General features: G+C 42.2%; 1 protein-coding gene across 3 annotated transcripts; it reads left to right on the forward strand.

Annotated features, from left to right (window-relative positions):
- Positions 1-4121: 4121 nt before the first annotated feature.
- Positions 4122-26804, forward strand: CKAP2L (cytoskeleton associated protein 2L). Of its 3 annotated transcripts, XM_086326650.1 has the most exons (10): positions 4399-4652; positions 6792-6858; positions 8028-8141; positions 8776-8827; positions 9882-11119; positions 14314-14521; positions 18574-18729; positions 22580-22643; positions 24033-24222; positions 25657-26804. In XM_086326650.1, exons 1-10 carry the CDS (start codon positions 4544-4546, stop codon positions 25880-25882), a joined length of 2424 nt encoding a protein of 807 aa, XP_086182776.1. In that variant the 5' UTR covers positions 4399-4543; the 3' UTR covers positions 25883-26804. The 3 variants fall into 3 exon arrangements, with proteins under 3 accessions (XP_086182774.1, XP_086182776.1, XP_086182775.1); XM_086326648.1 differs by lacking the exon at positions 8028-8141 and having other exon boundaries at positions 4122-4652; XM_086326649.1 differs by lacking the exons at positions 8028-8141; positions 14314-14521; positions 18574-18729; ... (1 more) ...; positions 24033-24222; positions 25657-26804 and adding an exon at positions 13082-13303 and having other exon boundaries at positions 4515-4652.
- The last annotated feature ends 550 nt before the right edge of the window (positions 26805-27354 follow it).

Raw genomic sequence — 27354 nt, forward strand, 5'->3', positions numbered from 1 at the left:
CTGATGGGGAGGGATGCTCAGTAAATCTCTAATCCAATTTTCTGTTGATTGGTGGGGCTGTGTTCCCTTCCTTTCATCCACCTGGGGCCAAACTGTGATGGAGGTAATGAAGATAATGGCGACCTCCTTCAAAAGGTCCCATGCACACATTGCTACACTGGAGTGGCAGCTGCGCAGCACTGGAGCAGCGGCTGCAGGGCGCTGGAGCGACTTTGAGGAAATACCCCATGTCCAAGCACAAAGAAGCCCCAGCAAGACTGTAGGAAGGGCAAAGTCACGTTTAGAATCAAATCCCACACCCACCAGAGATGCTTAGTTCAGTTCAGTTGCTCAGTTGTGTCCAACTCTTTGCGACCCTATGAATTGCAGCACCCCAGGCCTCCCTGTCCATCATCAACTCCCAGAGTTCACCCAAACTCATGTGCATCGAGTCAGTGATGCCATCCAGCATCTCATCCTCTGTCATCCCCTTCTCCTCCTGCCCCCAATCCCTCCCAGCATCAGACTTTTCCAGTGAGTCAACTCTTCACATGAGGTGGCCAAAGTACTGGAGTTTCAGCTTTAGCATCATTCCTTCCAATGAACACCCAGGACTGATCTCCTTTAGAATGGACTGGTTGGATCTCCTTGCAGTCCAAGGGACTCTCAAGAGTCTTCTCCAACACCACAGTTCAAAAGCATCAATTCTTCGGCGCTCAGCTTTCTTCACAGTCCAACTCTCACATCCATACATGACTACTGGAAAAACCATAGCCTTGACTAGATGGACCTTTGTTGGCAAAGTAATGTCTCTGCTTTTGAATATGCTATCTAGGTTGGTCATAACTTTCCTTCCAAGGAGTAAGCGTCTTTTAATTTCATGGCTGCAGTCACCATCTGCAGTGATTTTGGAGCCCAGAAAAATAAAGTCTGACACTGTTTCCACTGTTTCCCCATCCATTTCCCAGGAAGTGATGGGACCAGATGCCATGATCTTAGTTTTCTGAATGTTGAGCTTTAAGCCAACTTTTTCACTCTCCACTTTCACTTTCATCAAGAGGCTTTTGAGTTCCTCTTCACTTTCTGCCATAAGGGTGGTGTCATCTGCATATCTGAGGTTATTGGTATTTCTCCCAGCAATCTTGATCCCAGCTTGTGCTTCTTTCAGCCCAGCGTTTCTCATGATGTACTCTGCATAGAAGTTAAATAAGCAGGGTGACAATATACAGCCTTGACGTACTCCTTTTCCTATTTGGAACCAATCTGTTGTTCCATGTCCATTTCTAACTGTTGCTTCCTGACCTGCATATAGGTTTCTCAAGAGGCCGGTCAGGTGGTCTGGTATTCCCATCTCATTCAGAATTTTCCACAGTTTATTGTGATCCACACAGTCAAAGGCTTTGGCATAGTCAATAAAGCAGAAATAGATGTTTTTCCGGAACTCTCTTGCATTTTCGATGATCAAGTGGATGTTGGCAATTTGATCTCTGGTTCCTCTGCCTTTTCTAAAACCAGCTTGAACATCTGGAAGTTCACGGTTCACGTATTGCTGAAGCCTGGCTTGGAGAATTTTGAGAATTACTTTACTAGTGGGTGAGATGAGTGCAGTTGTGTGGTAGTTTGACCGTTCTTTGGCACTGCCTTTCTTTGGGATTGGAATGAAAACTGACGCTGGCTGCGATGGACCACATGGCAGAAGCATGCCAGCTGTGACGGACCTCGCAGAAGCATGGCCGAGAGGAGCTACCCCACGTCCAAGAGATGCTAAGAGGGCTCAAAAACACCTTGTGCACACCAGGACCCAGAGACCCCACAGAGACTGAGACAGAACTGTGTTTGAGTGTCTCCTGCAGAGGTACAGGTCAGCAGTGAACTACAACAGGGGCAGGGGCTCTGGGTAAAGCAGACCTGGGTATGGCATAAGCCCTCTTGGAAGAGGTTGCCATTAACACCACAATAGAGTCACCAGAACTTACACAAGACTGGAGAAGACTCTTGGAGGGCACAAACAGAACCTTGTGTGAAAGGAGCTGTGACCCAAAAGAGACTGACCCAGACTTGCCCATGTGTATTCAGGAGTCTCTTACGGAGGCATGGGTCGGCGGTGGCCTGATGCAGGGTTGTGGGCACTGAGTGTAGTGGGTGAGCAGTGGTGTCTTAATCAGTATTTTTGGTGGAAATACTTCCCAGGTGGCTTAGTGGTAAAGAACCACCTGCCAATCTGGGAGATGCAGGACACATGAATTCGATCCCTGGATGGGGAAGATCCCCAGGAGGAAGAAATAGAAACCCACTCCAGCATTCTTGCCTGGAGAATCCCATGGACAGAGGAGCCTGGCAGGCTGCAATTCATGGGGTCATAAGGGTTGGACACAAGTGAACAACTGAGCACGCATGGAGTGCTAAGCTCCAGGATAAAACATAATGAGTACCATTTTAGATACATGATTTTAGCTAATGGCAGGACACCCATGTAAAATGTGCAGATGATGATGTGTCTGGAACTCAAGAGAAGTTAGAACTAGATACAGATTTGGAAGATGTCAGTAGGTTTATAGTAGGTAAAATCTTAAAAGTGACATCAGAGAGAGAAGAATATGATGAACACTGTTAGTAGTCCACACAATCACCATCTCCCCTTCTTCCTTACTGACAGGATGCTGACTTCATTCAGAAGGAAATATGTCTCTTTTTTTTATAAACAGAAGTTTTAACACTATTTTTTTTAATTGTAGAAACTAATGCAAGGAAAATACTGCATGCAGTTGATAATTTGTTCATTAAACTTTGAAACAACTTCAGTATAAAGAATTACATAAATTGCAATTTGAGGTCTGCAACCACAGCAAGCCACCGCATTCAAGTCAAGTGAAGAAAAATGCTCTATAAAGAGGGGAGAAAGTTGGGGAAAGGGGATTGTAATAAACTGAGTCCCTGGCTTTTCACTGGCAAGTCTTTGTCAGGGAAAAGGAGTCTTTCTTCTTATTATGGGGCTTGCTATGTTCACAGTATCTCGCCTGGAGAATTCCATGGACAGAGGAGCTTGGCAGGCTACAGGTCATGGGGTCGCAAAGAGTCAGACTAACTGAGCAACTTTCACTTATTTACTTATGGTCACAGGATATGACATCTCCCCCTGCTGGTCTCCCTAATCTACTGGGGGTTCCTATTTATTAATTTTTCAGTTCAGTTCAGTCACTCAGTCATGTCCGACTCTTTGCGACCCCATGAATCGCAACACGCCAGGCCTCCCTGTCCATCACCAACTCCCAGAGTTTACTCAAACTCATGTCCATCGAGTCGATGATGCCATCCAGCCATCTCATCCTCTGTCGTCCCCTTCTCCTCCTGCCCCCAATCCCTCCCAGCATCAGAGTCTTTTCCAATGAGTCAACTCTTCGCATGAGGTGACCAAAGTACTGGAGTTTCAGCTTTAGCATCATTCCTTCCAAAGAAATCCCAGGGCTGATCTCCTTCAGAAGGGACTGGTTGGATCTCCTTGCAGTCCAAGGGACTCTCAAGAGTCTTCTCCAACACCACAGTTCAAAAGCATCAATTCTTCGGGGCTCAGCTTTCTTCACAGTCCAACTCTCACATCCATACATGACCACTGGAAAAACCATAGCCTTGACTAGACGGACCTTTGTTGGCAAAGTAATGTCTCTGCTTTTGAATATGTTATCTAGGTTGGTCATAACTTCCCTTCTTTGCGACCCCATGGACTGTAGCCCACCAGGCTCCTCTGTCCATGGGATTCTCCAGGCAAGAATACTGGAGTGGGTGGGGTCTGTAGCCCCATGGGATTCTCCAGGCAAGGGTACTGGAGTGGGTTGCTATTTCCTTCTCCAAGGAATCTTCCCGACCTAGGGATTGAACCCAGGTCTCCCGCATTGCGGGCAGACGCTTTAACCTCTGAGCCACCAGAGAAGGCGCTAATAGCAAAGAATCCTGCCAAACAGGAGACCTAAGAGACGCGGGTTTGATCTCTGGGTGGAGACGATCCCCTGAAGGAGGAAATGGCAACCCACTCCAGTATTCTTGCCTACAGAATCTCATTGACAGTGAAGCCTGGCGGGCTACAGCACATACGGTCGCAAAGAGTCAGACACGACTTAAGCGACTGAGCACCCAGGAACTGCTGTACTAAGAACTAAGATCATTTAACTTCAGAGATCCATAAAAAGTAGGAAGTATACTCGTGAGGAGCTGCCAAATTCATCATTTTGGTTTTATACTATTTTTATGTGAACCTAAGGACCTGAAACGGCGGAGGAGGAGCTTTGTCTGTGGGGCCCGGGTGCAGCTCCCCGTCGCCAGTCCTGGCCACCTTTCTCGTAACTGAAACCACAGCAACCCAGAAACCTCATCTTTAAAGGGGTGGGGAGGGTTCCGCCTCCCGCCCAACCAGCCATCTTCAACGCCAACGGCCCTTTCCCTGTACATTCTTCCAATCAAATGGCCCCAGGGTGGGGCTTGAAGGGTAGAGCCAACCGAAACGCTTCTATTTCCTTTGGGCCCGCCCTCCCCTATTTCCGATTGGCAGGTTTCAAACCCACGGGAGCCAATGAGAGCGGACGCAAGCGCGGCGCTCCGGCTTTCTCTCCAGGCGCGGCCTTTGAAGAAAAACTGTCGTTTGAGAATCATGGTGCGGCCTGGACTCTCCGCCGCCGCGGGTGAGTATGACCTCCAGCAGCTGTCTTACGGGCGGGGACGAAGGGAGGCCCCCGAGTGAGCGGAAGTGACCCGATCGCTTGCCTGCCTGCCTCTGTCTCCCCGTGGGCGTTTTTGGTTCTGCGGGGGCTGACCCAAGCCCACGCTCCAGGCCTCGGTGAGAAAACGGGGCTGGGGGGCTGGGAGGCTGTGCGCGGGGCCACGCCTCCAGGCACCTTCCCAAAGAGTCCCGCAGCAGCTCTGCCAAAAGCTGTCATTGTCACCTCGTTTGGGTAAAGAACCGAGGGTCCTTGCCCGAGATCGCACAACCAGTGGAAAGCCGAGCGCTCTCGCGGCCTAGATTTGGCTTCAGGCAGAGCCGGGGTGTGGCCCTCGGGGTAACGCCGCCCGCCCGAGCGGGCTGTGACAGCTGTCAAGGCGGGTCTCACCCAGACGCGGAGGTCTTCTTGCAACACACGCGCCCTGGAGGCTGATGGGTTAAATCTGCATCGATGCTGAAGGTCCTGGGCTCCCTGACTTTCCTAAATGTGTCTGGAGCCCTTTGTTGACTTTTTAAATATTCCTGCTCAGATACCTGTCACCTGCTCCAAAATGCACAGTTTTGTTAATTTCTGCAATAACACCTGTTGATTGTTTCCAGGGCCCAAGCACTGCCCTAGGCATTTTACACAACAGCCCTTAAAAATGGGCATTTCTGCCTCATTTTACCTGCTCAGCAACAGCAAGGTTTGCTAACTGGCTAGACATCATAGAACTGGGATTCCAGCCACATCTCTCAGCTCCATCAGCCCTCTCAACACAGCTGTCTCCTGGGGAAAGATCAGAACCAGATATCAAAACACAGCTGTTATTTTTGTTTGGCCGATAAAGCATGTCTGACCCTTTGAGACCCCATGGACTGCAGCACACCAAGCTTCCCTGTCCTTCACTGTCTCCTGGACTTTGCTCAAACCCAAGTCTATTGAGTCGATGTTGCCATCCAGCCATCTGGTCCTCTGTCATCCCGTTCTCCTCCTGCCTTTAATCTTTCCCAGCATCAGGGTCTTTTCCAGTGAGTTGGTTCTTTGCAACAGGCGACCAGAGTATTGGAGCTTCAGCTTCAGCATCAGTCCTTCCAGTGATTATTCAGGGTTGATTTCCCTTAGAATTGACTGGTTTGACCTCCTTGATGTCCAAGAGACTCCCAAGGGTCTTTTTCACACCACAACCATCTTAATTTTAGCCTTTTCCAATGACCCGCTCCCCTCACTCAGTTCCTGCCTCTGGACTCCCATAGTTCTTTCTTTGACCTGCTTTTATCACCACTACCAGGATGAAACTTCTCAAAGAGAGAAATATTAACTTTTCATCCCCTCACAGGTGGCTTGCTTAGAAAGAAAGTCACTGTATGGATAGATGTTTGTGATGAACCTCCAGCCTAGCTATTTTGTCCTTAGTTCCAAAAGAAAGGGTTTGTGGGCAAAAATCATCATTCCTGTCAGAAGGGATTAATAAAGCCCTGAACTCACCAGCTCAGGTGGGCCAGTAATAGCATTTCTTCATGCAAAGCTTGATAGGTTGTAGCTGAAAACAGTGGATACGAGCAAGGGCTCTGGGTTGAATAAACCTGGTTTCAAAATCTGGCTTTGTATACCATTTTGTTGTTGTTGTTTAATTGCTAAGTCATGTCGGACTCTTGCCACCCCATGGACTGTAGCCCGCCAGGCTCCTCTGTCCATAGGATTTCCCAGGCAAGAATACTGGAGTGGGTTGCCATTTCCTTCTCCAGGGGATCCTCCTGACCCAGGGATCAAACCAGGATCTCCTGCACTGGCAGGCAGATTCTTTACTGCTTGAGCCACCAGGAAATTCCCTGTATAGCATTTATCCATGTTTAAATTTCAGACTGTAAAATACCTTACAGGATTTTTGTGCAGATTAAAGGAAGTAATGTAAGTGTAAAGAGCTTAGCATAGAATGAGACATATGAATTTTATTGTCAATGTTGATGTGAACCTGGAGGCAAGTCTGTAAGGCTAGGGACTTTAAAACATTATGGTCCAACACCAAAGTCAATACAGAAAAGTGCCTTCTTTTGGAATATAAGTAAGCTTGTTAAAATCTTGAGCTAAAATTCTGTTGTTTGCTTGCCTGTTTTGCAGAAGAGCGGCAGAGAAAGCTGCAGGAGTACCTAGCAGCCAAGGGAAAACTGAAGTGCCAAAACACCAAGTGAGTCTATTTCCCACAGTTATGCAAGTCCTGCTGCCCTGGTTGCTAATGGCAATTTAAAGCTCTGCCAAAACATAGCCCTTTTGTTTGCAGTCTGCTCAGACTGCATTAGGATCCTAGGATTATTCAAAAAGGGCATTTTGGTGCAGGTGTGATAAAAATGTTGGCAAAGATTAAAAGCAGTATTATTGTGAGTCTCCCAAGGTGAGAGAGAAGGGTCTACAGTAGCACCTACAATGCTGGAAGCTTCTCCCATCTCTGCTTTGTTTGCTAGGAGAGGGATGGTCCTGGTCCTGGTGCTGCTTTCTAAAATGAAAACCAGTTATATAATCCATCCACTGTAAACTGCACATCCCCATCCTCTAGCCTGAGAATGTGCTTGGGTATTCCTCTTAGCACTGACTGTGGAGGTGAACAGAATATGACGGCCTCACTTTTCTCTTTTGTTGACATCTTGTCATCTCAATGGTGTCACCATGCTTACCTTAGCACTGATATGTTTTTTTCCCCAACGTGTTGCTAAATTTTTAGTTGAAAACAAATTTTTACAAACTAAGTTAGCTTTCAGCCTTTGTTTTAGCTTCTTTTTACTTTGAGTTTTTCATCTTGTTTATAGTTTCCCTTGCAGTGCCAGAGCTTTTAAGGTTAGTTAGGTCCCATTTGTTTATTTTTATTTCCATTACTTCAGGAGGTGGGTCAAAAAGGATCTTGTTGAAATTTATGTAAAAGAGTATTCTGCCTGTGTTTTCCTCTAAGTTTATTAGTTTCTGGCCTTAAATTTAGATCTTTAATCCAATTTGAGTTTTTTTCTTTTTTTGGCTGAGCCATATGGCATATGGGATCTTAGTTCCCCCAACCAAGAATCGTACTCATGCCCCCTGCATTGGAAGCGCAGAGTTTTAACCAATGGACTGCCGAGGAAGTCCCTTTGAGTTTATTTTTGTGTGTAGTGTTAGGAAGTGTTCTAATTTCATTCTTTTACATGTAGTTGTCCAGTTTTCCTGGTACCACTTAATAAAGAGGCTGTCTTTTTCTCCATTGTATATTCTTGCCTTCTTTTACTTTGAGTTTTTACTTGACTTGATTTCCTTGATTAAATAAATAAACTTAATTCATTTATTCAACAATTTACTTAATACCTATAATGTATCAATCCCTCTTGGTTCTAGAGATAAGGTGCTTACCAAAACAAAGCAGTCCCTGCCCTCCTGGGATGTGCATCCAAGACCAGAGAAACAAACATCAAGTCCTGATCAAAGTTCCTGTTTGGCAGTTTATGATCCGTGAAGTTTGAATCTAAATTCTCCTCTACTTTTCTTTTTTTTTTTTTAATTTTTCTGTCTCACTAGCTAGTTTTCATGTGTGCCTCTATGTTCTTTTATTTATATCGCTTTCCTCACCTAAAAATTAACTAGTTGAAGACACTTAAAAAACAAGCAAGTTTTTTTAAGTTGAAGTGTAGCTGATTTAATACAAATGAATTTATTTGCAAAACAGACTCATAGAAAACAAACATGTGTTTTAAAGAAGCACTTATTTGGCATTGAATCTCTAGTGACTGGCACATTGCATTGTTCAGAGAATGATGTTTAAATGAGTAAGACTATGCAGATATGAAGAAAACATATTTTATTAATATTGTTAGAATGTTGTATCTATGTATAGGACATCTATGAAAGGATCACAGAAAAAAAATAGGTAAGAGTGGTCATGGTCACCAAGGAGTGGAATAATAGGACTAAGGAAAGGTTGATAAGGAGACTTTTTATTAATTTTAATTTTTGAATTTTTTACCACATGGAAATGCTAATGATTTAAAATTATAACCATAATATTTTTTAATATTTTTAATCACTGTATTCCCAAGCCTTGCTGATTCTTCTGTACTAAGAATTAATCTTATTTCATCTTTTTTAGGCCTTACCTAAAAGCCAAGAATAATTGCCCAAATCCTCCACCTTCTAAATCTGTAAGTAGAAATTAGTCTTTGCCCTTAATGCCAAGTGGGTCTGGTTACACATTCACGAAACTTACATAGTAATTATTCATCATTTAACCAAACCAAAAGCAGAAAGTCGTAGCTCTAGCACTGACATATCTTTCCCTAGATAGTCAATAAATCTCTGACAAATTCTCCCTTCTAAGTAATCACTTTCAGTGTGGATGCTGTAGAATCCTCAGTGGCCTGTTTCTGTTTTTTACCATATTAATTCTAAACACCCCTCCCTAGTTTTCAGTTTTCTGCTACCTAGTCCTCCCTTTCTTACCCAAAATTAAGTCACATGACTGAAGTATTTACTTATGAATAATGTAGAATCTAACCTTAAAACCCTGTCCTAACTTCACAGATATGACTCACTTTCTACTGAGATTTGATGCTTATTCAGAGTTGTCTCACAGTATGTCAGGCCTGCCAGCATCTCCCACCACTCCATACCACTAATCTCCAGGATGAGACAGTGTTCCTTGAGTGACACTCTGACCTTTCAAAGGCAGTGTTGTTTTAAGAGAATTAGTGTAGCAATACAAAGTACAAGGAAGGGACTTCCCTGGTGATCCAGTGGTTAAGACTCAGCACTTCCACTGCTGGGTACACGAGTTCAATCCCTAGTCAGGGAACTAAGATCCCACTTGCCTCTCAATACAACCAAAACAAAAAAAACAAACGAAAGTATGAGGAGGAACTCAGGAGGTACCCTAACATAAGTTTATTATGTTTGTATCTTTCTGGAATTCCAGGAAGGATACATCATTGGGATACCGTGAGCACTCAGCAAGTACTTGTTTATTTTGTCAAACAGCAATTTTTGTGTGTTCACTGCAGATCTGCAGAATTCTATTAGAATTCTATTAATTCTAATATATTTCTAATAGGAACTCAAGTTATAAAAGTCATCTGTTAGTGAATCTTTGTTTTGTCAAGTCAATTTTCTTAAGTTATCAACAAAATAACTAGTTGGTTTTTTTTTTACTTTAAAAACAATGGACTAATGTTTTTACCTTTAATTTATTTGTATTTTTAGACTATTGGACCCAAAAAAGATGTTACCAACCATGTTGCCTTGCCTGTCAAAACTACAAGATCCATCAGCATTAAACTGCAATCCAGACCTGCCAATATCACCAGGTCCCAGAGGCCAAAGTTGGAGCCACCAAAACTAGGCAAAAGGCTCACTTCAGAAAGTGTTTCTTCTAACCCAAACGGTAAGCCTCCTGGCAATAGTCAACAGCTGCGTGGATTTGGATCGTCCACTGATGGAAAACAGCCAAGAAAAACCATGGGATCACTTAATATACAGAAACTGAAAACTACAAAGCAGCAGGTAACAGATCAAAGAACTGCTAAAGGTACAGACCCTGTGGACAATACCCATGTTGAAAATGAATCCCTGGGTGGCTGTCTAAAAGAGATGAATAAAGAGAACTTGCCCCAAGACTTACCAAACTCGGAAAGGAAGCCAAATCCTGAATCCTGGACCATAAATAAGCCCCAAACTAATCAAACCAAAAGCAGTTTGGCTTCTACTAGAGAAGTCTTGGACAAAAGCTCAGTGAACAGTGCTGCTCTGAAAGAGGGAGTTATTAAACCATTTGTTGAAGAAACACAAATCAGTGTTCCACCAGGGAAGTCTCAGAAACTCTCTAGAGTAGCAGACCTTATAAGACCAGGGGGAAAACCCCCCAAAACCCTCCCTTCTCACTTTGTCCAGACACTTAATAGGACTCAAGCCACAAAGAAAACAGTGGTTAAGGACATAAAGTCTATAAAGGTTAATAGAAGTAAGTATGAAAGACCAAATGAAGCTAAGTTACAGTCATACACTGTTACTGAGCAGAAAGTAAAACACAGCAAACCCAGTACACACCCCAGTGTGCTTCAAGGAGGGTGTAACCACAGACATCCAAACATTAAGCAAGATCATAAACCCACTCAGGCTTGTTGTAGACCTCAGACATCATATGCACTGCAGAAATCAAAAGCCATAAGCCAAAGGCCAAATTTGACTGTTGGCAGCTTTAACTCGGTCATTCCAAGCACCCCTAGCATAAGAGCAAATGGAGCCACTGGGAATAAATGCAACAACAGTTGTCAACAAAGAGCGCGGACTCTGGACTCCAAGTTCAAAAGCGCTCCTCCCCAGAAATGTTTTCTAAACAAGACAGCTCCCCGGACTCAAGCTGGTGGCCCAGCCCTAAGTGGAAGAGGAGTCCCGAATGGGGCCCAAACTAATCCATGTAAGATCGCGGCAGAGGATCGAAGGTACTTTATTTTAATTCCATACTTTTGCAAATTAAGATGGCTAGGCAAATTGACTATCAGGAGTGCTAAAGTCAGGAAATGGGTCATAAATAATGGCTCCTGGGTAATTTTTAGCTATAACTCTTAAAAATTCAAAGCAGATATTAAGACTTGATAGAACTGGGTGGAGATTGTACTCTGTAATCTTCTGTATGCTTGAAATAATTTATTTTTTAGTTTTCTTTTAATTTTTTTTTAAAGAAATTCAAGCAAAATAGTTGACCAAGAAGTAGGGGTTGCAGAGGTAGATTATTCATGCAGGAAGTGCCTGCCCCACAGGGACAGAACAGAGGCAGGGTGGGAGCAGCCAGAGTAGTGAACTTGCATAGATAGGAAGTGCAGAGATGGTAATCCCTCATCAAGCCAACTAGTGTGTAAAGCCAGAAAGGTTATCAGGGAAGAAGGAGCAGGCAACTTCTATGAGTCTGAGCAGGCCAAGTTTTGGAAAGTGAACTGAAGCAGAGAGAATTAAGCAGTTCACATAGAGTTCAGATGGTAGAAATCAGGACCTCAGGCATTAACATAGGTGATGCTTGAAACTGAGCCAAAGGACTTCATACACTTTCTGCACAGGACCATATATGTTCTCACGATGTGGTGAACATCCCAGGAGAAGCACCTCGGTATACTTGGTTGGAGTAGAAAATAAGGAGATTCCTGACAAGGGCGAAAGGACCACATAAAATACGATGGTAGCTAAAAGGTGTAGCAGAGTGAAGTGAGGGCAGGATTTATTTTCTGATACAGCCCTGAACACAACTGACAAGCTCTCTGCCCCCTGAAGAAAGAGAAAATAAACAACTTGATTCAGGGTGAGGTGATTGAGAGAGCGAGGCCGGGATGACTTTTTTAGATAGAAAGATCGGGGGAGGTACTTTCAACAGTGACAACTGGGCTGAAAAAGGACAGTGACCAGAAGAAAGACAAGTCTTAACAGAGAGAAAACTGAATGCAGAGACCTGGAGCTGGTGAACGAGGAGGCCAGGGTCCCTACCCTGGAGCTCACAGTCTAGACCACATAACCTACAGTGGATCATAAGATAGTCTGATTACAATTGGCCAGCGTTGATGACCAAAAGAGAAGGAGTCTGTAGAGGGAATAGATCTTCACTCATTCCTGTGGTGTTCCTTCAGCACCTACAATGTGTCAGGAACTGAGAGATATAGTGGTGTGCACACAGTCGCAGTCTACTCTTAGGGAACGGTTTTTTTCTGGTGTGTATATGGAAAGTACTAGAATAACAAATCTATGGCTTTCAAGTCCTGGGAATGAGTTGACTTTAGAAAAGGCAAATTCTAAGAGCGTTAATAGTTGTTGATTTTCTGGCAAAAGCAAAATAAGGACAGCAAACAGATCCGTGATTGCTGGAGGCTGGACGTGGGTAGCATGGCTGACCACCAAGAAACATCAGGGAATCTTTAAGGGTGTTATATCTTGATTGTAATCATGGTGACATGATATTCATGCATTTGTTGACACGCACAGAACTGTGTGCCAGAAAAGGTGAATTTTACAGCAATCAAACACTTACTGTGTTCCAAACACCGTGCTAGGCACTAGGCCATCCAAGGTTTCCATCTTCACAGACCTTGCATTCCAGTGCAGAAGATATTAATAGAAAATCAACACATTGATTAAATAAGATTAATTACAGAAAATTACCTCTTCAAGGAGGTATCATTTGAGTAGAGGACCAAAGATTGATAATACAAGGCCCTGAGACAGGAATGAGTTTGGGTCAGGTGATTGGAAGGAAGCCAGGGCTCCTGGATGGCAGGGGGTGAGCAGGAGAGTGGTGAGACGTGAGTCTGGAGTAGGCAGGGGGCACATTGCTCTGCGGCTCTGGCCATGGAGAACATTTTGAATTTTATACCAAGAGCCATGAGAAGTTCCTGGCAGTGACTCTGGTTTATGTTGTAAAGATCACCAGCAGCTGTGCACAGGATAAATTGGAAAAGGATTAGAGTGGAAGCAAGGAGGTGACTTAGGAGGCTTGCTGCAGCACTCCAGGCAGACGGTAATGGTGCACTGGACCAATGGTAGCAGTGGGGACAGAAGCAGTACTGACCACACGATGACGTGTCAGATGCGAGGAAAGAAGGGGCTACTCACGACATCTCCTGGATTTAGGCCCTAGCAGCTGGGTAAGTGGGCTTAGTATTTACCAATGTAGGGAAGGCTCTGGGAAAGGATTTAGAGATGAAAATAAAGAGCTTTGTTTTGGACGATATTAAATTTTAAATACCTGCCAGACATCAAACAACAGATATCAATTAGGCAGAGGGTTTTACAAAGTTTGGGGCCCTAGGGAATGATCTGGGCTGAAATGTACATTTGTGAGTCATGAAAGTGCAGTTGTGATTTAGAGAAGCAGAAGAGCCTACACTCAGATGCTTGGGTCCTCGTGTTTTGGTGCCACCCCCAAGAGTGGACTGCCTCAAAGCAGGAGTGCAGAGTGGGAACAGTATGGGGAGGGTGCAGCCTAGGACTTGGTGCCATCAGAGACTAGCTACCTAAGAAAAGAGCCCTGAAATTATTGCCCTTGTTAGGGGAAGCAGGGGTCCTGTGTCATGAGGAGAGGCTTAAGAAACTGGGCCAAGTGGGTTGCTTTGAGTGGCCAAGACCCTACTGAGTGCAGAATATAGGTTTGGTACATCTGGTTGAGTGGCAGATACAGAGCTTATGAGAAGAGAAATGGAGTGCTGAGTTAGTGATCGTGAAGATGGAGGGATGTCTTAAGAAAGCAACTGTCAGAAGTAGCATACAGGTGAAATAAAAATTTTCAGGGAATAATATTAAAGAATAATCAGGGAATTATTGAGATAGTGAAGGACACGGAAGCCTGGCATGCTGCAGTCTGGGTCGCAAAAAGTCAGACATGACTTAGCGACTGAATAACAATCAGGAAGTTAAGAAATTTGAAGATGGAGATGCTAACCACATGTTGTAATCCTAGTACTCCATCTGGCATCTACCTTCTGAAGGGTGGGAGCAACCAGTGCCTCCGTAGCAATTAGTAAATTGTTTTCAAAACATTCTCCCGACTTTGCAGTTGAAGGTGTGCAGTGCTAATCTATGCTCATCGTATGTTAGAATCTTATCCAGGTACCAGAAAAAAACCTTAAACCTGTTCCCTGTTTTAATTGTATAACAGGAAACAGTTGGAAGAATGGCGGAAATCTAAGGGGAAAATCTATAAACGGCCTCCTATGGAGCTTAAAACAAAAAGGAAAATAATAGAGGAAATGAATATTTCATTCTGGAAGAGTATGGAAAAAGAAGAGGAAGAAAAGAAAGCACAACTTGAACTGTCCAATAAAATTAACAACACTCTGACAGAATGTCTGCAGCTCATTGAAAGGGTGAGTGAGAACGATAATCTTCCAAAGCTTTGCCAAGTCTTAAGGTTTTTAAACACTTTTCTTAAGTATAGTTTCAGGGAGACAACCTCTGTCTAAGCAGAAATTTAGCTACTCCTTTTAATAGGGAGGAGTGATAGTAATAATAATAATGATACATATTTAAATAATGGCTCCTGGTATGCCAGGTTCTGTTCTAAGCACTTCACTTATCTCATATAATTATCATAAAAACTATTACTATATTCACTTTATAAATGAAGCTGAGGCCCAGAGAAGTTGGGAAATTAACCCAAGCAGTCTGGATCCAGAATGATCCAAAAGGAACTTTGCCTTCCTTGTGTATCAAGGTCCAAAGAGTTCACATTTGACATTTGGAGGTGAAGCTATAGTCAAAAGGCAAGGCCTAGCCTCCAAACTTGGCTTTGGTCTTATCCTTCAGGTTTGACTAGGTAATGTTTCATATCAGTCAAGAGTCAAGTCAGGAAAACAGAAACACAAGCAATCTCAGTAGAAAGAATGTAATATGAAAATCACTTTCACAGTGTTTTATGTGAGTTTCCTGGAAGCAGACCGTACAAGGAGAATTTGTGTGGAAGTAGTTTACTAGGAAGAGGCTCCAGGGGACAACTGGAAGGGGATTTGGGGATGTGGGACCAGGAGGAGAAAGAGGGCAGGCAAGGCATGGTCTCAAGCAGAGTTCATGGAGAGTCGCTGCGTCACAGTCCCACCTGGGAGCTGCAGAGACAGTGCCGGTCTCATCTCTCAGAGCTGTCCTGATCGGGGCAAGGAAACTGTGGCATTAGTCATTCCATGGTCATTGATTAATGGCTGCCCTTGGGGGTCAAAAATGCCCAGTCCCTTCTGACTCTATGGACACATTACAAAGAGGCACAGATGCTGCCTGTAAAGTACTTTGTGAGCCTGTGTGCACAGAAATGATAAAGGAATCATCAAAGGAGATAGGGGTGCCGCACACAGAACGGACAGCAGAAAAGAATCTCAGGTAACAGTGGCAATAACTGCAGGAAGCAGCTAGCAGCATCCACTGGGTCTAGGGGAACAAAGAGAGGTTGGGGACGTCAGAACCTAGAAGCTGGGAGAGACAAACCCTGGTGTAAATGGGACTCCAACTCTAAGGATGCTGGCGCCACAGGAGCTGCAGGAGGGGCCTACGGGGCTGGGATTCAGACCTGGAGAAAAGGATGCTAACTACCCAGTTGGGGCTTTTGCCTCTGAAGGAGCACAGTGAGACAGGATCCGTGCATGCCAGGGTGAAAAAGGTAGAGGCTAGAACCAACTGCTGCTGCCAGAGTGAAGAGCCTGGGGTGATGAAAGCAAACGAAAAAGAGGAAGTCCCCTCTCTTCTCCAGCCTGCAGCCTTCCTCTACTGCCCCACACTGGCTGAGCCCATCAAGGAACTGCTGTCAAAACAAAGTGATTTATAGACTTACAGAATTCTGTATCACAAAGCAGAGGATAAAAGGTGGGTTTAGAGCTAAGACACTGAAGCTCAATAACTGACACGTTCTCATTTGTTGCTAGTTTGACATTTCCATTTTGAGGTCTTCAACCCAGAAGTTACCTTAGAAGAGTATTTTAACTTCCAGATAGGTAGTTGGTTTTGTTGGTATCTGGTTTTTTTGTTTGTTTTTGTTTTTCTGGCTACCTGTCTGTCAGTTTTTAATTATACTGCATTGTGGTTGGTGAATGTAGCCTATATGTGTTCTGCTTTATGGAATTTGTTGAAATTTTCTTTCTGATCTTAATGTCTGATCAGCCTTGGTGAATGTTCCAAAAGTGTTTGAAAAGTGTATGTATTCTCTGCTGAATAGAAAATTCTACATGGATATCCATTAGATCAAACTTAGAAATTTTAAATAGCACGATTATTTTTTTGTTCGTTTACTTGCTTTTTTTTGCTCTCTGAAAAAAATATACCAAAGTCTTTTACTAGCACTGTGATTTCATAATGTCACTTTGTCTTTCTATCAATGTTTACTTTCTATTTTTCAAAGTTATGTTGTTAAGTGCATAAAGATTCATGACTTGCTCTGATTTTTCTATCTGATATTAATCTTGCCACACCTGCTTTGTTGTTGTTACAATCTTTCCCTATCTCTCTATTTTTAAAGGTATGTCTCATATGAATACATAGTTTAATTTCTCTAACAAAATATGGAAAACTCTCTGCTTTTAAAAAGTGCATTTAGCCCATGTACATTTATTATAATTACATATATGTTTAACTTTATTTAAACATATATGTAATTACATATATGTTTAATTTTATTTAGTAACTCAATTTACATGCAGTATTTTTTGGTTTATTTTTCTTCATGTCTTTGATCCAGTTTTCATTTCATAAAGAAAGCATATAATTTGAAATCACAAAAGAAAGTGCTAAGTATGAGTTCAAACATGGTGTGCAGTTATATATCATATTCTTCTTTGTGGCTATTTTTGTTTCAGGTCTTCCAGTTGAATTCTAAAGTTCATTCACTAATAACTTTATGGTTTTTGAATGGTAAACTTTCTGAGTTGTTATGCTTATAAAAATGTCATCATTTCATCCTCATGTTGGATTCATAGTTTGGGGGAAATGTCTAAATTCAGATGGTTTTTCCTGGAAGATTTGAAAGTTACTGTTTCATTTTCTTTCTTGCATCTGGAATTGTTGATTTAGTAAAGTCTTGTGTCAATCTCTCATTCTTCTGTAGGTAATCTTGTTTTTTTTTCCCCCCTCTCTGGAAGAATTTAAGATTTTCTTTTTATCCTTGGTTTTCTTAGTATAGGTCTTTTTTCATCCATCTTGCTTAGCTCTCTGGGGACCTTGCAGTCTGAACATTTGTTTCTCTGTTCAATCCTTGGGAATTTTCTTCTATAACTGCAATGCATGTTCAGCTTTGTTCTTTCTGTGTCTTTGAAGAAATTCTGTTACATGGATATTGGAATATATCCAATATAGATGTATCTAATAAATATATCCAATATAGAGTATAGATGTGTCCTCCAGAACTCTTTTATATACTTCATTTCTTTGTTCTGTTTCACTGGGTTCTGGAAGAATTCCACAGCTGGATTTTTCAGCTCACTGATTATTCTTCAACAGTGCCACTGTTCTGCCCATCTATTGATTCTTTTTCATAGCATTGATTCTAGTTTTATGATGGCAGTATTTTATCACTCTGAAGATATTGACTGCAACACTCTTAAAATTTATTCCTCTTTGCGCCCTCAGCTGTTTGCAGCAGTGTTCATTCTTCTGGTTGTTGCGTTTTATGCCTCTTTCATGCAGTGTTGGTTTCCTCAGAAATTAGTGACTCTTGACTGTGAGCTTACCCCTGTGTCTTTCCCATGTCAGGAAGAGTAGGAGGTGCTACTTGGTTCAGTGTGCCACTACCTGGATTTCTGAGCATAGTAGCTCCCATTTTCCTTCTAGTCCATGTCACTGCGCTGCTCTCAGTACAAGGCAGAAAGGGTCCAAACCTATGAAGCCATTATAAAGTTCCTTGGTATGTGGTGTAACCTTCTTTATATATACCTGCAAAGAGTTGGACACGACTGAATGACTCACACACACACACACACACACACACATATACGTGCATGGATCCCCAACACATACATATGTACACCCATGACCCTTTCACACCTATGCATCCTTATGCTTCTGTTAGTTAAGCAGAAATTCTGGTCACTATTCAATGTTCACGTTGTTATGACTATGTAAAAAGTACATGGAAGGTTGATTACTCTAGGGTTTGGTTAGGTTTTGGTTTTACATAAACAGGTAGAACAATTTCTTACTTTGAGCTATGATAAACATTTTTCTATTTGGTCTCTTAAAATTTAATCATCAGTGCAAAAACTCCTCAAAACTATTTAAATAGGTTCATTTTATTATATAAACTACTTCAGTAAAATTGAATATTTTTAATTAAAAAAAAAAACACTTATCAGACTGATTTCTGCATACCTGCTATGGTAAGTATTAGGAGATGTGAAAATAACAGCAAGTAACAATTACCTCTGGGTACTTTTCTTTTTTCCAGGGTGTACTTTCTAATGAAGTATTTGCCATTTTATCCAGTATTCCTGAGGCTGAAAAATTTGCTAAATTTTGGATCTGCAAAGCAAAGTTGTTGGCAAGCAAAGGCACCTTTGATGTTATTGGGCTCTACGAAGAGGCCATTAGAAATGGGGCCACAGTAAGTATCTGTCTTAAATGGGTGACTTCTTAAAACTCCTCTTTCATATGAGTTCTCTGTTTGCAAAATGGCAGTTATATAATGTAATGTTAAAGGTTCTAATTTACTTCATAAAGTTATATGCAAAATATGAAGTACAATATGTCCTTCATGAACATTTTAATTAAAATATTTATTTTCTAGAAAATAGTGTCACATGTAAACAAATAGAGTCACTTTCTTGTCAAGTGAATCAGTTCAGTTCAGTCATTCAGTCATGTCTGACCTTTGCGACCCCATGAATCACAGCACGCCAGGCCTCCCTGTCCATCACTAACTCCCGGAGTCTACCCAAACCCATGTCCATTGAGTCGGTGATGCCATCTAGCCATCTCATCCTCTGTCGTCCCCTTCTCCTCCTGGCCCCAATCCTTCCCAGAATTAGGGTCTTTTCCAATGAGTCAACTCTTTGCATGAGGTGGCCAAAGTATTGGAGTTTCAGCTTCAACATCAGTCCTTCCAATGAACACCCAGAACTTATCTACTTTAGGATGGACTGGTTGGATCTCCTTGCAGTCAAAGGGACTCTCAAGAGTCTTCTCCAACACCACAGTTCAAAAGCATCAATTCTTCAGAGCTCAGCTTTCTTCACCGTCCAACTCTCACATCCATACATGACTACTGGAAAAACCATAGCCTTGACTAGACGGACCTTTGTTGGCAAAGTAATGTCTCTGCTTTTGAACATGCTATCTAGGTTGGTCATAACTTTCCTTCCAAGGAGTAAGTGTCTTTTAATTTCATGGCTGCAGTCACCATCTGCAGTGATTTTGGAGCCCCAAAAAATAAAGTCTGACACTGTTTCCACTGTTTCCCCATCTATTTCCCATGAAGTGATGGGACCAGATGCCATGATTTTAGTTTTCTGAATATTGAGCTTTAAGCCAACTTTTTCACTCTCCTCCTTCACTTTCATAAAGAGGCTTTTTATTCCTCTTCACTTTCTGCCATAAGGGTGGTGTCAAGTGAATATGTCTCACTTAAAACTCATTGCAGAAATGTGCACTTATGGAAAGCAATAGCATAGAAAATTATAGTATAACATCAATATCCAATACTTAGAAATCCAATACTCATGCTATGCTATGCTAAGTCACTTCAGTCGTGTCCAACTCTGTGTGACCCCATAGACGGCAGCCCACCAGGCTCCCCCGTCCCTGGGATTCTCCAGGCAAGAACACTGGAGTGGGTTGCCATTTCCTTCTCCAATGCATGAAAGTGAAAAGAGAAAGTGAAGTCGCTCAGTCGTGTCCGACTCTTCGAGACCCCATGGACTGCAGCCTACCAGGCTACTCCTCCATGGGATTTTCCAGGCAAGAGTACTGGAGTGGGGTGCCATTGCCTTCTCCTCCAATACTCATACCTCACCATAAAGAACCTAAAAAATATATTAAACCCAACACATCAATATCCATAGATCAATCATTCAGAGCCATTTCATGAAATAACTTGTAATTCTAAAACCTAATAAAACCACTGTCTCTATATAATTTAACAAAGACTGCATCAAATAGTTTTAAAACTCTTTTCCCTATAATATGTAAATAGGTGAGAAGTATATACTGATACATGTAGTACATACTATGGTTACTTTGCCTTCTAAGTATGGTTTTCTAATTTTCCTGAAATTATTTTCTTGTTTTCCCTTTGCTTAGTATTTCCAAACTCTTCTATAATTATCTATACTTTTCAATACTTTCAAAACATTACATTCTGTTGATTTCTTCTCCTCAGGTTATTCTTCTTTTTTTGGTGGGGGTGGGGGGGTGGTGGTGCTATGCTAGGTCTTCACTGTTGCACTGCCGGGCTTTCTCTGGTTGTGGTGAGTGGCCAACTGGTGGTTCTTCACCCCCATCTTTATCAGTTGTCATTCTGGGATCTCCTTTCACCAGAACTATCAAGTTACCTTTTCTTCCTGTACTGCCTGATTCTTTTCCAATGCTTTTTCTTCTCTCATCTACTTTTTTTTGAAGGTTGTATTCTCTATTATTCATTAGAGGCTTTACTCAGATGCTGGTGAAACTGGACCATTTGTATGTGTATGAAGTAGGTTTTAAAAACTTATTAAAAACTCTGGTCACAGATGAGGCTTTACCATAGAGTGATCTGGCTGAGTCAGCTGATTGAGGAACCCCCTCTAAGATCTAAGAAAGATCTAAGAGATCTTTCTTCTAAGGCTGGTCATATTCTCTGAAGAAGGCTCATTTATCCTCCTTCCCGAGAACCAGGAATCAGGCTACCAATTCCCCTTTATTGGAGAAAAGGGAGCTGGGAGTCTCAACCTTCAGCATGGAAACTTCCATTTATCCCTTTTTTCAACAGACACTCCCACCCTCAGTCTTGCATGATATCATCCGGAGACTTGGAGCATATGTGCCTGGTGCCCTGTTGGGATGAAGGTGGGCGGGACAGAGCCACCAGTCTGCATGGAGTTCAGGGATACAGGGTGGATTTGGAGGTCTAATGATTTTTATTGACTGATTGGCCAAACCACCAGCTTTGGGGATCTTCCCTGACCAGGATGGAATCCAGGCCTGGCAATGAAAGCACCAAGTCCTAATCCCTGGACTGCCAGGCAGTTCCCAGGTGTGACTGCTTTTTGACAGATGCTCTAGAGCCCTCCAGCAATTCCTGAGCCTTTCAGAGGCTTTGAGGTTGAATCAGATTCTTTCTCAGCCAAACTGCCAGCATAGAATTTGACTCTTTCGTTGGTCAAGCTGGCTACCTCTTCCTTCTACATTCTTATTGCTGTTTCTTCTATTCTTTGTGGCTATTGCCTCCTTTTAACCCCTTTTTAAAATCATTTCAGAAGAGTTTCAAGAGGGATTAGGCATATTTGTGTACTCAGTCTATCATCTTTAACTAGAAGCTTGTGAAAATATACACTTAATGAGTGTTTTATATAGTTAAGATGCTTTGCAATGTATTTTGTACATTTATTCCCATTTCCTTAAGCATTTAGCTCTTAAGTATTTTAGCTTTTGTAAAAATGTATAGACAGCTTTGCTTTTATGCTCTATTTTCAGTTTATATCTGTTATTTATTTGATACAGGGTCCCAGGTCAGGAAGACCAGCCTCCAAATACTGTGTTCCTATGAGAAAGTATAGTTCGTTTGTGATGTTCTGTTTCATGGCATCATTTACATACTTTAAAAAGGAAGGGGGGGAAAAAAGGAAGACTATCTCAGATAATTTTATCAGAAAATTACTTTTCTGTGATAGATTTTAGTTTAGTGTTTTTTATATTACATTACCAAATAAAAGAATTAAAGGAAAAGCTGGCGGGAAATTGTCTAAAATGCTAACTAAAGGTTATATGTAGATGATGGGATTATGGGTAGTTTTCCCTTTTAACTTTGACCTATTGTTCAGTTGTCTGTATGGACATATATGACTTTCATGATGAAAACAAAAATTCAGTTAAGACAACACTGAAAACATATCAATTTTCTGTATAGCTTAGTTATATATCTTTGGGTTAGAGTCTTTATATGGGAATACGTCTTTGACGGGATCATGTTAGTCAATAAGAAACCTAATTTGATTTAAAGAAATTTTATTATAGACAATGTTCCATAAATTCATCACTTCATTAAAGTCAAGCATGCCAGCATTTAACCAGTATTTTTTCTCTTCCTTTATTTTTCCTATAAAGCTAAAACTGAAGCCTTTTAATTAGACAAGAGATTAAAAAGGGAAACATTCTTGTTATAAAAAGTCTATTTGATGTTAAACAACATCATAAATTCCTTGGATCATTTTTTCCATGAATGTTTTTAATATATCATTCATGTATTGTCTTCCTTTTAGCCAATACAAGAGTTGCGGGAAGTTGTCCTTAATATTTTGCAAGACCGAAACAGAACCACAGAAGGTACTGCTATTTTGTATTTAAACTCATTCCCTCAAGCTACTCACGTAAAGGTCACTGAGGAACACAAATAGGGAAAGAATTATAAGTTCCTGAAATGCCTCTCACTTCTTGGTTTCCCTGGTGTGGACCTTTCAGCTTTCATCATCAGCTGATTGATTTCTGTTATTACAAGTAAATATACTGCTCCAACACCAAACAAAGGTTCCCACCAGAGCATCCTAGACCAGGGTGACTTGCTTCCCTGCAGAGAAGACAAGAGGCTCTTTACCAGGAGAGACTGAGCCAGAGAGGAGAGGTGCTTTAGTTTAAGTTATGTGTTTAATTTTTACATGCCCACCAACCCGGATACATCCAAATTCATGTTCTACCTTTATAACATAGCCATTTCAGGAATCATTTCACATAGTTCATTCACCATTCCTGTTATTGGCCAAAACCTTTAGAGAACCCTTATGAAAAATATGCCAAATAAAGCGAGTGGCACATTATATATATTTGTGATACGATCAGGGTTGGGGGGAAGACACCTTGAGAAAATTAAATGCATTTACTTATATAATCTTAAAAGGTGACAAATCTTTTTCCATTAAGAGTAGATTGAACTTTGGGGAACCAAAGTTCAATCAAGCCATGTAGAATTATAGCCAACTAACCCATTACTTTTAGGAATAAGTTGTAGTATATATATACTCAATGATACTCTTACTGAGAATGATGCTACAATTCAGATATTTATTTATAATATATGGCAGTGTTCTTTAAAGGATTAAAAAAGAGAGAGAGAGACAGGAATTCATGCCCTTTCCACATGTTGGCCTCTCTTGGGGTCTCAGCCTCCAGCCACAGTATGTCTCAGTCAAATTTCCTTCCCTTCATCTTGGTTGCTGTGGTGGTTAGGCTATGATGCACATTGTGTTAACACAAGACATTTACACCTACGTCCAAGGTGAGAGCCATATGGTCATCCCTGGGTTGGAGGGGATCAGAAGGTCAAGTGGGTTAACCCTAATGAGTTAGGAGAATTGACCCAAGGTGTGGAATGAGGGGAAGAGGCCAATGGTTAGTCACTAGGGGAGCTCCCTCAAGAGTGAGTAAGAGACCGGGGATGCATTCAGAATGTTGAAAGGGTAGCAGGGATCTATTCTCACAGGCCCAAAGGTTGTGTGGAGGACTGGTTAGGAGGAGGCTTAATGCAGCAGGGTGTTACTACAAGGCTTAGTGGGAAAAACTAGTTGTAAGTCCCACTCTAAATCACTTACTCTTTATTTAGCATATGGAATCCATAAGGATCACTAAGAAGTCATGGAGATATTCCTGTTTCACTGTATTGATTTTTTTTAGCTTCAATATTAAATTGCTAAGTCTTTCCTTTTGACCTTATATACATAGGAATGACCTCTAACTCCTTAGTTGCTGAAACTAACATAACATCAATAGAAGAGCTGGCCAAGAAGACGGAATCTGGGGCATCTTGCCTTTCCCCAAAAGAGAGTGAACAGATGTCAGTAACACCCCAAATAACAAAGTCAGAACAGGATGGTCATCCTGGTATCAAATTACAGATCGCCCCAATCCCTCGGTAAGCACACTGTAAAGCTTTTGTGTTCGCAGGTCTAAATTAAATCCAATTGTCAGCTTCTCCTCTGAAGATCCGGAATACCAGCAGATTAGTGATATGAATACTTCCTGCCTCATATGAGGACTAGGTGATCTAATCAATCTTTGGTGCCAAGGGGAAGAGGGGGAGGGGAGGGGTGGAGCCCATGCCAGGGAGACAGTCCTTTGTACACACACCCACCTCCCCCACCCCTCGACCACAGCACCTCCAAGGAGATCTGACCTTCCTGTGAGGAAGGAGTGGCCAGACTCAGGAGGGATGTTGGAGAGGAGTCACCCCTTCCTCCTGAAATCAGTCCTCCCCCTTCACCCTCATTTGTCCTGCAATGGCAGATCCCATCCACCTTTCCTGGGGGTCAGGAGTGGGGGTGCTGCACTAATTGCTCAGCAAGGGCAACCTCTGGAGCTATGGGAAGGAAGGGGCCATGGATAACCTGTAAGAACAAGGAGGGCGGTCAGGACTGTACTAGTTAGAGGCTGCTCATCTATCACTTGCTCATGTATCAAGTGTTTGGTTCTAAAACAAGTGGAAGTTTAAGACAGAATCCATAATAATTTAAGGAACTGTGTCAGGGTATCAATGTCATTGTTCATGCTCTTGAAAGGAAAATTTCAAACAAAAGCACCAAGACCACAGTTCTTTGTCTTACTTTCCTGGGGAGCACGGCTGGGCTTCTTCCACTCTAAACACCTCTCTCAGATGTATCATTTCCCCACTATACTCCGCTTATGGGTGGGTGAAGTTAAGCTGCTGATGTGAAAGCCACCTCTCACTGGCTCGGGAATTTTTAGGAGCATTTTCAGCAGACTGGCTATGAGTTTTATAAGACTAATGTAATCTGTGATTTTGTATCCTGTGGCCAGGATTCACTCCATGGAAAGTCTCAGCAGCTTATCTTTCAGGCTGTTATAGGAATGCATTAAAGCCTTTACCAGGAAGATGCCCAATTTGCTCCAGTCTCCATCTGTGGTTTGGTCCACCATCTTCAAAGATGTTTTTGGATTTTACTGTCAAAGCTAGAAAGTGTCTTTAAATTCTTTAGTCCAGCCTTTTTTGGTGTTAGGCCCAATTTCCCCAAAGGATGTCAACTCTGTGGAAGTTCATGGAATAAACAAACACCAACTGCCAAGTAGTTGACTTCAAACAAAACCACACTTAGCACTTCATTCAATGAAATCCCTCTGCTGACACCATCTGAGAACAGATGGTGGAGTCCACCCAGTTCATTCTAACATTCAGGGAACGTCCATCTTAGGATGAGAGCTGCCCTAGACACATCTCTTGTATCAGCCAACGTTGAAATTCTCTCATGTTTTATTAGAGAATAAGAAGAAAATAATAAGTAGAATTTTGAAAGGAGTTACAGGGTTTTAAATGCACCTCTTGCTCTCTTAGGATAAATGGGATGCCAGAGGTGCAGGACATGAAGCTGATCACACCCGTGAGGCGTTCAGCCAGGATTGAACGAGCCGTGTCCCGCTACCCGGAAATGCTGCAGGAACATGACCTCGTGGTGGCTTCTCTCAACGAGCTCTTAGAAGTGGAAGAGACTGAGTGCTTTATATTCCGCAAAAATGAGGCTTTGCCTGTAACATTAGGGTTTCCAGTCTCTGAATCATAATTTCTCAGTGCTTTCTTTTTTAAGAGACATTTCAGAGCCTCCATGAGACAAGAAATGCACCTACCCAGGTGACCTGGGAGAAACTGTATAATAGAGAGGCATTGTGGATGCAGGCCATGGGCCCCTGGAACTTGAAAAGTAATTCATCAGGACCGACTCTCAAATTTTATATCCTTGCAGGAAAGTCTGGTTTATTTAAGACTGGAGTTGGCCACAGTTTTACAGCATACATATATTTCCAACTTTTGAAAATTAATTTATCCCACAAGTACAGAAAATTTTTGAATTTTATTGACCTAGCTTAATCCCACCATAGTTACTTTTTATATCAGGAGGTCAGATCCACAATACAATAAACTTTCCTTCCTGCATCCACCCTAGCAGAGAGGGCAGGTCCTCGCACCCTGAAAGACCTGAGCGTAGACACTGGCCATCCCCACTTAGATGGAATGTAACCCACCATCTGGTCAAATGCCCTCATTTAGCTGATGAGTTTACACCAGCCGTGCCTTGGCTCAGAGATCACAAATGACTTTTCTGTGTGATCTTTGACTTCCCTCACAGATCCCTGGAGATGAGGGGTAAGTCCCATCCTCTCTGTGCCTTGTTTCCTATAATGATACACAATCCTGAATTGGGGTGGTCATTAAGCTTTTTATATTCAAACCTAGTTTACATTTATTATTCAGAAATGCTTCAGATAAAAGCAAAAGGGAGTAGCAGAGAGCAGTAGGGAGAGGACCCTTGCCTCTTCAGTTCTATGCTCTGTAGGGAACATCTGGCCTGAGAAGACCACCTAAGCCCCAGAGACTCCCCATTTGCCTTTCCCAATCAGAATCAGTGTAAATATAATGTATAGAAGGACCTAGTCGATGTATTTTAGATTTGTTTTCTTAATATTTATATTATCTTAAAAAATTAACCTTTGTTCACTCCTGCTTATTTATCTTATTTATTACAGAAAACTGTGATGGTAGCTTGGCCTAGAGAATTAGGGGTGTGTCTGTGGAAACACTGGTTTCCCAAGTAGCTCAGTGGTAAAGAATCTGCCTGACAAGTAGGAGACTTGGGTTTGATCCCTGAGTCAAGAAGATCCCCTGGAGGAAGAAATGGCAACTCACTCCAGTATTCTTGCCTGGGAAATCCCATGGACAATGGAGCCTGGCAGGCTACAGTCCATGGGGACCCAAACGGTCAGACGCAACTTAGTGACTAAACAACATCAACTGGGAAACACCAGTAGCCCTCACAGGGAACACCCATTACCCTGGAGAACTCACCTTGATCTGACCCCCAGCTTCACCCAGGATGTGGATGTTCCCACTGTGAGGCAAGCAGCCATCTCTAAGATTTATAAAAACAAGATTCATAAAACTGAGCTATAAAACCCTGCAGCTAATAGACTAACTGTCAATGAGAAATAGACTATCACCACAACGAAAATGCAGGAATCCCTGCAGCCAGCCCTTTCC

Source organism: Bos grunniens, chromosome 11 (genome assembly GCF_055505025.1).
Source record: "Bos grunniens cultivar Pamir isolate PY7600 chromosome 11, Bosgru_T2T1.0, whole genome shotgun sequence".
NCBI lineage: Eukaryota > Metazoa > Chordata > Mammalia > Artiodactyla > Bovidae > Bos > Bos grunniens.

Coding starts and splice junctions, on each gene's coding strand:
- CKAP2L (XM_086326650.1), top strand. CDS start 4,544: ATGAGAGCGGACGCAAGCGCGGCGCTCCGGCTTTCTCTCCAGGCGCGG. Junction 6,859..8,027: donor CTGAAGTGCCAAAACACCAA/GTGAGTCTATTT, acceptor TCTTGGTTCTAG/AGATAAGGTGCTTACCAAAA. Junction 18,730..22,579: donor CCATTAGAAATGGGGCCACA/GTAAGTATCTGT, acceptor TCTTCCTTTTAG/CCAATACAAGAGTTGCGGGA.